The sequence below is a fragment of the Diabrotica undecimpunctata genome, chromosome 6 (assembly GCF_040954645.1).
Source record: "Diabrotica undecimpunctata isolate CICGRU chromosome 6, icDiaUnde3, whole genome shotgun sequence".
NCBI classification, from domain to species: Eukaryota; Metazoa; Arthropoda; class Insecta; order Coleoptera; family Chrysomelidae; genus Diabrotica; species Diabrotica undecimpunctata.
The window spans coordinates 142,601,781-142,618,606 of NC_092808.1; the positions used below are offsets into that span (position 1 = coordinate 142,601,781).

Here is a 16,826-nt window from a genome sequence, read left to right on the forward strand (position 1 = left end):
TATACAATTAGTAAACAGAGTAGTAATTTATACATACATACAATTTTTAAATCGTGGTTGATTTTCAGTTGATAATACAAAACTCCGCCTCCGGTAAGTGCTGGATGGATTGAGTAGCTCAGTAAATGCCGGTTCCGGTCCCAAGCCCGGAGAAAGGAGGAGGGTTGAGGCGATGGGCTAGCAACTCATCCCTTGTCAAAAGAAATAAATGCTAAAAATTTCGACCAAAAGCCTCGGCATATAAAGGATGGATTAAAACAAAGACGACTAATGCAACGGAAAAGGAAAATGATATTGGCTACATGGAATGTACAAGGACTTAGAACCAAACAAGCAGAAGTATTTAAAGAATTAGCGGAAAGAAAAATAGATATATGTATTCTCACCGAGACCAAGAAAAAGGGAAAAGGAGATGAAGAGATAGGAGAATATATACATATTTACAGTGGAGTGAGTAAAGATAACGGAGCTAGGAGAATCTCTATTGCCTTTCGAAAAAATCTTAAAAACAATATTAAATCATGGACTGAAGTAAATAAACAACTGCTAATACTGGAAATGAAAAATAATGGGCACAACATCGTAATTGTCGGAGTGTATGCCCCAAATGAAGATGCAGATCCAGAAAGTAAAGATGATTTCTACAACAAGATGAATGAAATACTCTCTGAACAATGTCTATTAAAATTATGAATGGATTTTTTCAACATAGAGACATCCACAAATTTACATGGATACAACATACTAAGAATCTGCGCTCGATAATGAACTATGTAATCCAACGTCAAACTTCCCAGCTGAAAACAACTGACGTAAGGGTATACCGTGGATCAGAATGTGGATCCGACCATCGTTTACATATGAGCAACGTCAACTAACTGTTATGACTATCGCTAAAACAATAACACTCAGGTACAGAATATAGAAAAGGGACCAGAAGTAACATCCCCTAAATATAACCTAGAAAGTTTAAAAGAAGATTCAACGAAATTTCTTTACAAATTACGACTGGTCACAAATTTACAAAATGTGGATCGAGAAAATATATCAGCGGAAGAATTATACCAGTAACTTAAAAAATGCATTCATGAGGCTGTAAGTAAAGCTTTGGGCAATAAAAACAAACATAAAATAAAAAATTAAGAATGGTGGTCGGAGAATATGCAAACGTTAGTAAACAAGAAGAAAACTGCTTATCAGAAATGGATGTCAACGACAATGGAGGAAGATTACAAGATATATAAAAAATGAAATTGAGACGTAAAAAGAAAAGTAGCGAAAAGTTGGCAAAAACTTGTCAAAGGAAGGAAGAAGGAAGGAAAGGAAAAATCTAACTTACAGTTAATAGATCTGAAACAGTGGAAACATCATTATGAGGTCTTACTGACAGAGAATAGATGTAAATTCCAAGAGATCGAAATGGATGCCCTCAAAAGATCGAAAAACGGCAAAGCAGCAGGACCTGGAGACATCCCAATTGAGTTGGTAAAGTATGGACCAAAAATATTCCATGAAATGTTGGTTCAACTATTTATCATCATCATTTTGGCTTTACAACCCTGTGTGGGTCCTAGCCTCCCCAAGAATTTTTCTCCAGTCGTCCCTATCCATCGCCTTCCTCCGCCAAGCACGTATTTCCATATTTCTCATGTCTTCATCGATGTTATCTAGGAATCTTGTTCTGGGTCTTCCTCTTCTTCTTTGACCAATGGGTCTATCAAGGAGCGTTTTTCTAGCTGGGTCGGTTTGCTCCATCCGCATTACATGGCCTACCCACCTCAGACGTCCTATCTTTATGTGTTTTACGATATCTGGTTCCTGGTATATCCTATAGAGTTCGAAGTTGTATCGTCTTCTCCAGACACCATTTTCATTTACCGCTCCATAGATGCGCCTTAGTATTTTTCTTTCGAAACATCCTAACATGTTTTCATTGCTTTTTGTTAAAGTCCAGGTTTCTGAACCATATGTTAGGACTGGGCGTATTATTGTTTTGTAGAGTTTTACTTTTGTATTTCTTGATATAACTGTAGATTTAAAAAGGAGATTAAGCCCAAAATAGCATCTATTAGCCGTGCAAATTCTGCGGTTTATGTCTGCGGTAGTGTCATTTTCAGTATTGACGAGCGTTCCCACGTATACAAATTCGTTAACATTTTCTATAACAAGTGGCCGTAGTGTTTGTGGTTGCGTACCTATTTTCATGTATTTTGTTTTATTGGTGTTTATTATTAAACCCATTTTTGTAGCCGCTTCCTTTAATGCTACGTACGCCTCTCGTGCTGCGTTTTCCGTTCTCCCAACAATATTGATATCATCAGCATATGCTAAGATTTGCACAGATTTGTTATATATTGAACCGGTAGTTGTGATTTGTGACGTACGTATTACTTCCAGAGCTAGATTAAATAGTATACAGGAGAGTGGGTCTCCCTGACGTAGCCCGTTATTTGTTTTAAAAGGTTCAGAGAGTTCCCCCTGGATTCGTACTTTGCATTCAACTTTTTCAAGGGTTAGTTTGGTTAAACTTACCAACTGATTTGGTACTCCTAGGTCTATCATTGCTCTAAACAATTCTCTTCTATTTACAGAGTCGTAGGCTGCCTTGTAGTCTATAAATATGTGGTGCGTGTCTACACCGTATTCCAGTGTTTTCTCTAGAATTTGTCTTAGGGTTGAAATCTGATGAATTGTTGATTTACCACCTCTGAAACCAGCCTGGTATTGTCCTATTATTCGCTCTGCATATGGTGCCATACGATGGCATAGTATATTGGAGAATATTTTATACGCTGCATTTAGGAGCGTAATTCCTCGATGGTTAGAGCATTCAAAGATATCTCCCTTTTTGTGTATGGTGCAAAGTATTCCAATATTCCAATCATTGGGAAGGGACTTATGTATCCATATTTCTTTAATAAGCTGCTGTAGCGCTATTATGATATCGTGGCCACCTTCTTTATATAATTCCGCTGGGAGATTATCTATTCCGGGTGATTTGTTTCTGGCTAGTTTGTTTACAGCGTCTTTAACTTCCAGGATCGTTGGTGGATCCTCCTCCCTCTCGTCTGCTCCGCTTACCTCGCAGCTTTCGTCTTCCGGGTTTTCTTCTTCTTCCTCTATATTAAGTATCTGGTTAAAATATTCCGTCCATCGGTTTAGTACGTCTGTTCTTGTTGTTAAGAGATCGCCATTTAAACTTCTACATTGATTTGTGTTTGCCTTAAATTCTTTTCTGTTGATGTTAACTTTCTTATAGAATGTTCTGAATTCTTTCTCTCTGTTGAGGTTTTCTATATATTGAAGTTCCTTTTTTAAGTGGTTTCGTTTCTTCATTCTGTGTATTTTCTTTTCTTCTCTTCTTTTTGTCTGGTAATTCTCTATACTTGTTCTAGTTCGGCGGGTAAGCATTTTTGCATAGGCTTCATTTTTTTTCTGTGTTGCGTCTTTGCATTCATCGTCAAACCAGTGATTTTTTCGGGTACAAGTTTCTGTTCCTATATCATCTTGTGCTGCTGACTCAATATCTTCCCTTATCCTGTTCCAGAATGAGTCTATATCTCTCTGGTCTTCTTCGCCTAGACTTTGATTCCTTAACCTATTGGTAACATTTTCGCAGTACTGTTTTGCAACAGTTGCATCTCTCAGCTTCTGTACATTCCATTTCTTTCTATTTATTTCTTTTTCTTTGTTGGAGTTTGAAATTCTAGCCCTTAGTGTTGAGATCACTAAACAATGGTTCAACTATTTAACAAATGCTTAAAAGGACAAACTATCCCTGATGATTGGAATGTGGGATACATCAGCTCAATATTCAAGAAAGGGGATAAACGCAAATGCTCTAATTATAGGGGAAAAACTTTTATCGTTAAAAAGCGCAAAAGTTCTTGGTGCACCATCTCATTCATTCTGAAATAATTATGCAAATCTTCCTTCTCTCTCTTACTCTCTTACTAAATTCACATGTGATAAACGATCTCTTTTCGTAAGCCAGTGCTTTACCCACACTTTTCGATTTCATCTTTTTTTATTAGTTTTTAAAATTTAATATGGTATAATTTGTTTTATCTTACCACGAGAGTAGTATTTTATTACCCAATACTGTGGCATGATTAAATGCCAGTTTTCTAGTTCGGATTTTAGTGAGTCCCAAGTGAAGGCAGGCACCTTTTTCTAGATAATCAAACAGTTGTTTCTCTTCTTCATTCTAAATACTAATATTCTAAATGCTTTATGAAAACAGAAGTTTGGTGGCGAAACTATGATTTTTTAATACTAGTATCCAAATTATGTTGCTTTTCCATATAATTGTGTAACGTGGATTTACTTATATTCCATTTCTTCGCACACTACGTATAAATGCATTATTCGACAAAACTTTATGTCATGCCTCCTTCGATGACTCTTGTGGTACAGTTTCTCCGTAAACTCCCGCTTTCTACCAATTTTACTGCGAGGCACTGTAAAATATTATTCTCGTTATACAAATTATTAACACCGACAACGCTCGTCCTCGTGTATCTTTGGAAATGTCCAGAGGAACAAGCAACGTTGTGTCTACAGGTAAAAGCAGCGTAGATTTAAATTTTAAAACGATTTAATCTATTCTAGGTTAAAATGAATAATGAATAAATATTATCTAGATTATTACTCTTTATTTTGGTATCAAAAGTTTTGCAATAACTACAGCGATTGCCAAAATAAATGTTGGTGAATATTGCTAATAAACTTACTTTTATCAATATAAATCTTCAAAGCTAACTCAGAGCTTTAAACACCCAGTAACAAAGACGTTTTGACACACTGTTGCCAACACTGCATAAAATATTATAGTTGACATTTTGTAGCTTTATACTATTTGTAGTTTTTGAAAATACTTAAGTTGTCCAAAGGTACAAACGTCCAGAGGTACACATCCTTTCCCTATAAAAAAAAAGGAACTGAATTGTTAAATTCGATGTTGAAATTTGTTGTTTTATCAGAAATTTTGTAACAATATAATAATAAATAGTACCCTTTCAGTGCCGATACACCAGCTTTAACCACACATTAGGTGGTTATTTTTGTATATTATTTTCTAAATAAAAGAATAGAAGAACTTCATAACAATAACAAATATACAAAAATAAAATTAAAAGCGTTTTATTAAAATTTATAATATAAACAATACTTAAAGAAACAGTAGGAAGAAAACTAGTAAAACAACATTTTAAAAACAGAATTCTGTTAGTTGAGATGTATGAAAAAATATGACCATCCGTTACAGCGCAAGGTTATACCGAATTAATTCTTTTTATGGGTTTGAATGTAATGAAGAATGTCATCTGATGTTACTACTCCTAGTGCTACATCATCTCCGCCTGTAAACAAAAAAAAATATCAATAGCTTAAGAGATTTAAAAGAATGGTAAAATTAAAAATGTTTATGGTAGACAAGCAAAATATCATCAAAAATGATATTAATTGATTTTTTGATGAATTAAAAGATGTGATTTGATAAAAATTAGAGTTTAATAGTGAATAACCCATGAATTCGACGTTTTGAGTCTTTGAAAATCACTTTCTTGAGTTGTAATTTGTGAAAAATGATCCAGTATTGTCGGTTCAATTTAGCGATTCTCTCAACATAGCAAACATATGGTCTCTGGTATTTTCTAGATACCTATTCATTCTTCAGCATCTTCTAAACTGTCACACCAGCGGTTTTTAGGTCACTATATGTTTTTTTATTATTCTGTTTTGTGCCAATTTATCGACATGTTTATTTCATTATATTTTTATTTTTTGTACCCATGTGTACACAGGATTTATTTTGCATTGACTTCTAATGATTTTACTTCTTTCTCTGTCGTCGTATCAAATTTTGCCGGTGATTCTTTTTTAGTATTTTCATCTGTGTTGTTTCAATTATTCGTTTTGTTCTGCTTGTCACACCTTCTGTCTGCAGTAGGTATACCTCATAATGAGGCGTATTGTCTTGTATAATTTACTTTTCATGTCTATATCACGATCTTTATTACTCCATATTATGTGGTGAAGAAAGCCTGCTACTTTATTAGTTTTTGTATTACTTTCAGTCAAATTCCACTTTAGATAGCATCGATTCTTTAGAAGTGGTCATCATCTGTTTTGAACTCTCAGCTGCTATTGCCAACAGATTTTTCCCGTTTATGTTAAAATAATAAAAGAGCTTTTGAAGATTGATTTTATTGTCTGGTACCAGAACAGCATCGTCTACATAACACAGTATTTTCACGCATACTTTCATTATTACCCCATCTATAACGATATAAAATGGTAATGGAAATTACTGAATCACTTTGTCTGATGCTACAGTATAATTTAATAGGTTTTATGAATTCACCATTGCCACGCGCTTTAATTTTATTTTTACTATCTTTTTCTTCTCCTATTGCCGACTCCGCTAATGAAGGTTGGATATAACCATTGCAAATTAGTGCCTATCTTGCGCTTTTCTTAAAAGAGTCTGTATGTTTAACCCGGTCCAGTCGCGAGTATTTTTCAGCCAGGATGTTTTTCGTCTAACGGGACCCCTTTTTCCTTCGATTTTACCCTTCATAATTAGCTGCGACAAATCGTACTTCCCATTTCTAAGTATGTGGCCCAAATATGCTGTCTTTCTTCGTTTAATGGTGGTCAAAAGTTCTCTGACTCTTCCCATTCTGTGCAACACCATTTCGTTCGAAATATGATCGATTCATGGTATTTTCAAAATTCTTCTAAAAAGCCAGATCACAAAAGCTTCTAGCTTTCTCATTAAGTCAGCATTAACAGTCCAAGCTTCGATATAACATTTTACCATCCGATATCGTATTTGCAGATTGAGTCTTTGGTTACTCAGTTATTTCCTCATCTTCAAAAAGGCTGCTGCTCTTGATTGCTCTATTCTTGATCGAGTTTCTGATTTTTTATTTAGACCTTCAGTAATCCAGACTCCTAAGTACCATTTTTACTATAAAAGTCGTTAATTCTTTTAATTCGATAGATTTTTCTAATAAATAGAACGTCTGTAAAGGGGCTTTCAGATCTAAAACCTTCTTGTACTATTGTAATCTACTAATATTGGTAGAATATTTATTTGTTATTTATCATTTTGGTCATAAATTTTAGACTATTAGTTAGAAGATCTATACTTCTACAATTGAAAAGATTCTGCTTATCTCGCTTTTTAAACATCATTAATTCGGCACCACTATACTTAATCCCCAGCCATTTGAGATTTTCAAACAAACTAGATTATCGAGTAATGATCAAAACTCACAATCTCTTAAAATGCTGTTATTGTGCGACTTGTTTCGGAACCTATTTACATTCCATCTTTAATCAGTACCAATAAAATCAACGGATATCAGTACTAGATGGTGTTATCTCCAGAAGTTACCACAACAAGTGCTTTTTAAACAGAAGAACATTTAAATGAGATTAAACTGTAGGTGTTTAAAGTTTTTGTGGTATAAAAAAACCAAAATTTTGTTGCCAAAGGTGTTAGTAGTCAGAAAATTATTGTATATCTTCTATAGTTTAAAAATGTGTCTGCATCTCCATATTCCGTGTATTAACTTTCATTCAAAGATAGATTTGGTTATGGTTCATACTTTTTATCCAATAAGTATGATATTTATGATATATTTGGTTTAATTAATGATTTACTACTAGAATACTCTCCCCATATTCCCATCCACTTACTTCATTGGACAAATGAATCTGCTCAAAACGCTTAAAGCAGCTTTTTCGTGAAGCCAGTAGATAAGAAGGCTTAAAGTAGCTTGACGCAGATAACACGACTGGTACTGTTCCTCGTATCCTGCCCGTAACCATTCATCTCTGCATGCCTGTACAATCTCCATACAATTCTTCTCGCCTATAGCGGTTTCTTGTAGTATTATCTCGTCACTGGAGTCGAGATCGTCCACGTGGTATTCTTCCAGTTTCGTCAGAATGTCTTCTGAGGTGTCCTGCCCACTGGAATCTTCTGGACTGTATTTCTTTTATTAAATTGATGTCTGCATGTAGTTCTTCCAGGTCTTTGTTAGTTCTTATCCTATATTGTCCTGGTGCCTCATCAAGCCGCGGTCCAAAGATCTTTCTTAGGATTTTTTTCCAAACACGTAGTCACTCTTCGTTTGTCTTTGTTATCGTCCATTTTTCGCTGTCGTACATTCCTTTCACCATTCCTTTCTCTGCATGCCTGTACAATCTCCATACAATTCTTCTCGCCTATAGCGGTTTCTTGTTGTATTATCTCGTCACTGGAGTCGAGATCGTCCACGTGGTATTCTTCCAGTTTCGTCAGAATGTCTTCTGAGGTGTCCTGCCCACTGGAATCTTCTGGACTGTATTTCTTTTATTAAATTGATGTCTGCATGTAGTTCTTTCAGGTCTTTGTTAGTTCTTATCCTATATTGTCCTGGTGCCTCATCAAGCCGCGGTCCAAAGATCTTTCTTAGGATTTTTTTCCCAAACACGTAGTCACTCTTCGTTTGTCTTTGTTATCGTCCATTTTTCGCTGTCATACATTACTACTTGTCTTATGACTGTTTTATATAAAATCTTGGTGCGACTTGTTAATTGTTTCGATTGCTGAGCCAACATGATTGTCAGTATAGATAAATGGCCGAAAGGGAAAGAAATTGAGAATTAGATATTAGATCCTTTGGCAAGGAGACCTAATTTAACAGACTTTATCTCCTCCTTTTCCTATTTACCATCTCTATTGAGGTTGCCGACCAGTATAGCAAAGTCTTATCTATTGTGGGCTTTGTGAACCAGAACAGCTGATTTTAAATGAAAGTGCTGTCTACACGGCGGAGATTATCTGCACCAGGCTACTTGCTTTAAATAACCTGTTTATACACTGCCATCGTAAAAAGACGGTTTAATGTGAGCAAACATTTTGTGTTGATTAATATATTTTATTTTGTTCGTGAAATATTATTACTGTTAAAACCTGACTCATAAATTGGATAGTGTAATAACAATTATTGCTAAATCTTTGATGGCGATGGCACTATATATCATATTATGATACCGTAAAAAGAATATTCTCCTTTCTATTGTTCTGAAGCTATTTTCCTATGGCATCTTAATGCAATTATTATTTTTATTGTGACTAAGCCACAACTTAAGTTTAAAATAAGTTGATTTTTGAAGTTTCATATGATTTCTGACTTATGAATTATTCCATGTCGAATTACTCCAATCAAATCAGTGAAGTTAGATCGAGCATATATTCTTATAATTTAAATATTTCAATACTTACTGTCACTATCCAGGATCACAACATAATTTTCAACTTCTAAGACTCTTGACGCAAGTCCAAGAGAACTGGCTTTGGGTAGTTTAGAAAACATCCGTACCAAGCAGTTATTGATTTCATCATTTGGTGACTCTTCCGCTATGAGACGATTCAGAGTATTTCTTCTTGTAGCCAATCCAACAATCAATCTAAAATATAATGTCAAAAATTACAGAATTTATAAAAAACAAAAGGTATAAATAAAAATAAATAAAAATATTTATTTGGTTATTTCGTTAATAACAAAAATCGTCCGATGAAGTAAAACATGATAGTTGAGAAAGGGATACTGATACATCATTATGAAAACCAGAAAAACAAGTCTTTCAAGAGATACCAGTTTCAATAAAACTAATGTTTTTGAATTTTATAACAACTATAGTCGAGATCTTTAGAAATACCCTTTCGCTGCAAATAGGATTTTCAATATCGACGAAACTGGTGTAAATGGGACGAAAATGAATAAACCAAGTGGGACAAGCTGTTTCTGGCGAACGTGGACACCTCGTTACACTTGTAGGAAATGTTAGCGTATCGGGCAATACCGTACCACCAGTTTTTATTTTCCCTCGACAAGGTTCCATGATACTTTTATGGTTGGTTGTCCATCTGGTAGTTTAGGCTTGGTAAATAGTCCAACTAGTGGATGGATGAACGCATTGCTTTTTCTAAAAACGTTGGAACATTTGGAGATTAACATTAAATGCACTGGGACTGACCCAATTTTACTTCTAGACAACCAGAATAGCCATTGCTCACTGGAAGCTATTATTTATGCAAAAGCCAATGGTATTATTTCCTCTGCATTGTACACATAGGTTACAACCATTGGATGTATCTGTTATGGGGTCATTTAAGGCAAAACATAAGGTTGCTTAAAATCATTGGATCCTCTCACATCCCGGTAAGACCATTGCCATTCATAATGTTGTTAAACTTGCAAGCCAGGCTTTTGAGAATTCTTTTACCATCAAAACTATAGTAGCAGGCTTAAAAAAACTGGAATATATCCATTTAATAGAAATGCGTTCTCGGGTGAAAACTTTGATGCAGCCAACGTCACAGATAGGCCTATTGTACAACAAACCATAGAAGCCTCAAACACAGTCTGAACCTCAACCATGAACTAGTTTTTGTACTTTTAGAACTCCTCATCCTACAACTGTTATTGAAGCTTCCGGCTCTCCATTATTTCCTATTGAGACTATTCGACTATTTCCGAAGGCACCAGCTAAAAGTTAAAAATCAGCCGGTAAAAAGCGAGGCCTAAAGTAGGTACTAAATTCCAGAAAAAGAGCCTTAGAGCAACATGAAACATCTAGCGAAAGTAATTCATTTTCAGTTCATGATTCCTATTCCGATAATTTATCTGATGATAAATGTATTTTTGATGATGTGTGTTTCGAAGACCTGTATGTAGATGACAAGAGATTTAAGCAACAATATACATTTTTCAAGGTGTCTAAAAGCCATTTATATACTGGGAAGGCAATAAAATATACTAAAAATAATATCATACAAAACCAGATTTATTATGTAACGATTAATGAAAGATACCGAAACTCGAAAAGAACTCGAAAAAAAGTTACTCAAAAACTAAAGTAACTAAAACACTACCTGTTGTAGATGTCCCTTCGGATCACAACGTGTTGATCAGTGATATAAAACTAATACTTAAAAGAATAAGACGTCAACAAACGACTCATAGAATAAACATTCATTTTATTGAAAATACTAGAAGCATATTAGAAATATGCGCTCGCGAAATTTGAAAAAAGGTAAGCAGAAAAAAGGTATCAGTAATAAAATAATATCTGGTGGGCGGATTTTCACAGAAAAGGTTCCAAGAGATATACAACTATGACAATTATTACCAATATGAACCATGAAATTTATTTATGTTACATACCCATCGCTTACGGCAGGTAAATAATCTACATTGAGTTTATCCATAAGAGCTAAAACATCCTTGGGCGATGCTGATTTTTCTACAGTTTGACATGGTTTAAATGACAGCTCCATAACGTTTACGTCCCACCACCTTAAAAAGAAAATTAGATAAATTTAATTATTTTTAAATAAATTAGTCTCTAGATATCTATATATTTAACTTTTGAATATGTTAGAAGGAAGAATCCGATTTTAATTATATTTTAAATTACAATTTTTTTTAAACGCATCTCTCGTCTCTTGTTTATAATTTCGAATAAGCTGAAAAAAAAAGCTACAGTAACTTTAATAATAATCGTTAAAATCTATTCGTTGAAAATGGCAGAAGATTTTCTACAGAGAGCGTATCCAGTCAAGAAGTCTATAAAACTTATTCAAGATAACGTCGCATTCCCAGGCCTGGTCGCCATATTTGCCTAGATTGACCGTCCTCTTCCTCCAATCCCTGCACTGCATCGAATTACTAATATTTCCACTCCATCTGAATACTTTACTGGGCTTTCTACTTTCCTTCCATCCGTAGAAGATGTTGAAACCACTAAGTCGCTACCTTTTTATTCTATGCGTTAATGTGTTTGTGGCATTTAATCTATTTCTAATGGCCGCGTTGATACTTTTGTCGTTCCTTGATATTCTGGTACTCCTTCAAAGACAGTCCATCTTTACTAAATCTAACTTTCTCTTCGCTTCAGCATTTAAGGTCCACACTTCACTTCCATACATTATGAATCTACAAATGCTTTTCCATTCCGAATCTTTGTTTTCTCTATTACATGTCGCTCTCACCATACTAAACTACTACTTCGAATTACTTTTTTCATGTTCTCTTCAGTGTCTACTTTACTCTTTTCCTATCATAAGTCCATCAATCATAAAAAATTGTGAAAAAAACCTTTCTTTTTCAAGTCCTCTGCCACATAGTCTTTTCAGCTTCTCCTCGGTTTTCCTTTACCTCTCTTTCCACCACCTTCTAACAGCTGTATCCTTCGTCCTACATAGTTTTCATTTCTACTTTATTATTCTTTATTATATCTATTATTCTACGTCGTAGAAAAAATCGCGTCGCTAAAATGGAATTGTACAGGACATATCACCAGATTATCAGACAACCAACGACAAAACGTATTGCCAAGTGAAGACCAAGACAAGAAGAACTACGGAGCAGAGGACGCTCACCAACCAAATGCACTGATGACTTGAGCAAGCCGCTCAAGACAGAGACAGATGGAGGGAGCTGAGGGAGACCTATGTCCATAATGGACGCATATAAGTTGATAATGATGAAGCCACAAGAATATAACACAAGAAAGTCCTGTTGATTCCAATTAATCAAGGTTCTTCCTTACACAAAGAGAAACCTAAGTGTTAAGCTTTAAGACTCTAGGATTATAAGAAATAAAGTATAAGAATGAGAAGAAGAGGATCTGTTAAGCTAAATTCAATGGGATACTTGCTTACACCAAGAGAAACCTCTAACCAAGTTTTAGGACTTATTCTCGAATTTCAAAAAGACCAAAAAGCTGTAGTATACGAAAAGGAGAAGAGTTGTTATTGATAACAAATTTAACTAATCTCTTTCTTATACCACAAGGAACATGTACACTAAAACCTAAGACTTTTACTTTACTGAAAAATATAATAATATGAGAAGAATAACTTATATAGGCCACAAACTCAATAGACTTTTCGTTACACCAAGTACCAAGTTTTTGGGATCTCTCCTTCTAGAAAAAACTATAAGATTATGAGAAAAACATCTTTAGTGATATATTAGGTCCTCCTAATGTTGGCAATTACATTGTCGGATTGTTTGTATTCTTCAGCTAATCAAAATAGTTGCTCGCCACTGCGTATTTCTGTCCAATCGCAAATGGTCTATTTAACATAGATTCGTTGATCTGCATCGCTGTCCAGGGTATTCAGAGCATTATTTTATGCAACCACATCTCAAACGCCTCTAGGCGATTGATCGTATCATCCTTCAGATTCCAGATCTCAGTATCATATAACAACATTGATCAAATATAATATTTGATCATTCCTTGAAATAATTTTAGATTTAAGTTGTGGTTACGGAAGAATGATTTCATTTTTAAAGCTGCTTCAATTCTGCATTCGAGCTCTTTACTTGGGTTTAGTTGGTCTGTAATGTAGAATTCCAGATATTTATCAATATCAAAATATCTATTGACCACAAATTAAATCATCAAGGTGAATCCCTGTATCAAGTATGTACCAAGTTTCAAATCCTTCGTTTCAAGTTTCGTTCAATAACAAAAAAGCATAAGAATATTATAAGAAGATCTACTGATCCCAAATTCTTTACACTAAGACAGACTTTTGTGCAAAGTTTCAATTTTATAAACCATTATAAAATATAATCATCAATATATACAGCCAAAGGCTAACATACATGTAATTACTAAGTGATACTCGGATGTGACCCGTCCCTAAAGGGTTAAGTTCCTATTACTTAAGATAGTTTCTAGTAGCATGACTAATGATTTTCCACCAAGAGACGCGAGGATCGCATGGTTAATATAGCTGGTATATTTTTCTTACCAATGATTACGGGTGTTAACAGCAGGTAATAAATTTCTTTGTTCCATCCATTGATCACAGACAAATTTAGTCAAATAATTTTTGGCGCCATCTGGAAGCAGAACTACTACTTTCTTTCCTTTTCCTATGTTAAAATCTTTAATTGCTTGTAAGGCACCTGCCATTAGTACTCCACTGCTTGTTCCTAAAATAAACAGACACGCTATCAGTAAAGTTATTAAACGATCAAGTAACAAAATGCTGATAACTTTATCAACACGTCATTAAGCAGCTTGTTTATGGATATATTGTGTTATTGAGTAAAAATATTGGCTTAAGTGGTCTACAATCACCCTACATTATTTTAATATTCTACTGCATAATATTTATTGTGTGGTAATAATATAAAGTAACGAACTAATAAGTAATTCAAAAATATTTTTCTTTTTCTACTTACCAACTAATAATCCTTCTTCTCTGATTAATCTTCTACACATGTTCAGAGATACTTTGTCATGGAATTTGTACCATTTGCTTACCATCGATCTGTCACATACTGTAGGAGTAATCTCATATCCTATACCTTCGATATCAAAAGACTTCACATCGGTTTTATTGAGTTCAGCTGGTTGAGCATACTGTGAGCCATAAGGATCGGCGCCTATAATTATTGTATTGGGAGAAATTTCTTTAAACTTTCTGCTTATACCAGACATAGTTCCTCCTGTGCCACATCCCATTACCTACACAAAGTAAGAATATTTGAATTATAAATATATTTTGTTTACTTCTGATGAATACTTCAAACAAAAATGGAGCTTCCACTTACAATCATATCAACTTGTCCATCACACTGATGATATATTTCCTCGGCGGTGGTGTCATAATGTGCTAATGGATTGGACGGATTGGAAAACTAAAAATAAAACAAAATATTGGTTAGTTTTATTAGAGCGGGGAAATACAAAGAAAAATAGACTGTTTTACCTCATATACAAATCTTGTCATAAAATGTAAAAGTTAAGGATTATATTTTCCAATTATTTTTACTATGCACGTCGTTTGATTTGCTGTCCTTATTTGTCTACATTAAATTAAACATTTTTCATATCAAATTAAATATTTAAATCTGCTATACAGCTTTTATATGTCTTGTTCCAGAACTATCTTTCATTTTATCTCTTCATTTTTAATATGGTAGATCCTTGTTAATCTACAGCTTCTCATAAAATCAATTTCGATTACTTTAGTTTTGATTTTTGGTTAATCTGTTGATTATTTCCTTCTTGTGGATATCCGGGACATGTTAATCATCTGCGAACATTATGTGTCCCTGACTTATATCTCGATACTGTGAATAGGGATTACTGGTCCTAACACTAAACTGTCAATAGCAGTTGGAAATACTTTACAATATTTCAAGCACAAGTGCTAGCAATAGATTGTTGTGATCAAGAATGCCTGAGAAACGCCTCAATTTAACGAAAATAATCATTGCTTTAGACAGCCAAGCTGTATTGAAGAGTCTTTAACTTGGAACTAACTTCGTTAAAAATTAAAACTGGGAAAAATCCCTCAAAAAACTCGCGAAATTTATTATGGATATCATGGCATAACAGAATCGTTGATGAGAGTTTTGTTAGTATTGGTACAGAAAGAGCTAGTCCTCTTTTTATAGGGCCAAGTAGGATAAGAATGGATAGGAAACAGTGCAGTATAAGGTATACTGGAAGTATACTCTAGGTTGAAGATAGGCAAAAAGGTTATTTCGCTATACAAAAATATTTTAAATATTCAGACGACTAAACTCACAGTAATTACAGGTGTTTTCACTGGACATTAATTACTCAAATATCATCAGCGCTTAACTAACTTATTTATTTTTCCACCTAATATCACTGATTTATTGATTTTTAAAGTTTGTAAGACTTTCTTCATTCGCTCGATCTTAGTTAGATCTCCCATTCATTTTGAATTCTGTGTTGCTGTTCCTTTCTGTTTCTATACATTTTAAACGGCTCTCTATGAGTAGTTTTTTATAGTAGTCTTCTAGCAAGTAGTAAATTTGAACGTAAAGCTCTGGAGAAGATATATAACAAATTTATTCTCTTTCGTCAGGCCTAACCTCCCGGAGGGAGTGTCGTGGTCAGCGTGATGTCATGTATTGTTCGTCTCTAAAACTAGAGAGGTAAGCAGAATACTTTGAGGAACTGCTAAACAGAGAGGAAAATACCAATGAAATACAATCACAAACCGGACCCGAGCAAAACAATAATGAGGCCGAAATAAACGAACGAAAATCAATAGATAGAGAAAATAATCAAAAAGCTGAATAGTAACAAGAGTCTAAGAGAAAACGGTATAATAGTAGAAATATTCAAGGAAGGTGGACAGCTATTACTCAAACGAATACCGAACCCAATAAAACGAATTTGGAAAAATGAGAAATTGCCAAAAGACTGGAAAAATGCATCCATATATCCGATCATGTTAGAGGGGGGAGCATGTTATCTTGGAAAAGGATCACTACAGAAGCAATGCGACCAATTTGTTGCAATAACTAAGGTTTCCAGAGCAACAAACACATCCACGGAGGAATCTAAGGTACCTGAGGAAAGTAATTGCCACAAATTGGTCGCAGTGCTCCTGTAGTGAACCTTTCCCAAGTTAGCATGCTCCTTTTCAAACTTTTCTGAACCGTACTGAAGCCGACCAATAATCAGAAATACGTATATGTGGTTGCCTTCCATCTTATACACCTTCTACGTTTATTATATATATATATATATATATATATATATATATATATATATATGATTGGAATTATTCGGAATAACATCATTTCAAGATCATACTGAGTTTTTAAAATAAAATTCAACATTTAATATTCGTTAGTTCCAATTGGTATGTGTCCAATCTATATTATAGTGATATATTAGAAATATCAGATTTCAATAAATAATACGAAGAAAGACAAAACGTGTATCCCAATCAACCAGCGAATTATTTGGACGCCAAT

At 34.3% G+C, this 16,826-nt stretch overlaps 1 protein-coding gene across 1 annotated transcript in view; it reads right to left on the reverse strand.

Moving 5' to 3' along the window:
* Positions 1–5,126: 5,126 nt before the first annotated feature.
* Positions 5,127–16,826, reverse strand: part of LOC140444006 (cystathionine beta-synthase-like) — a 28,811-nt gene continuing 17,111 nt past the window's right edge. Inside the window, exons 5-10 of the mRNA XM_072535577.1 lie at positions 14,637–14,723; positions 14,265–14,550; positions 13,829–14,012; positions 11,226–11,357; positions 9,281–9,465; positions 5,127–5,360 (exon numbers count right to left, since the gene is read on the reverse strand). Coding sequence (XP_072391678.1) covers positions 5,284–5,360; positions 9,281–9,465; positions 11,226–11,357; positions 13,829–14,012; positions 14,265–14,550; positions 14,637–14,723 — 951 coding nt within the window. The 3' untranslated portion in view covers positions 5,127–5,283. The remainder of the gene's footprint in view (positions 5,361–9,280; positions 9,466–11,225; positions 11,358–13,828; positions 14,013–14,264; positions 14,551–14,636; positions 14,724–16,826) is intronic.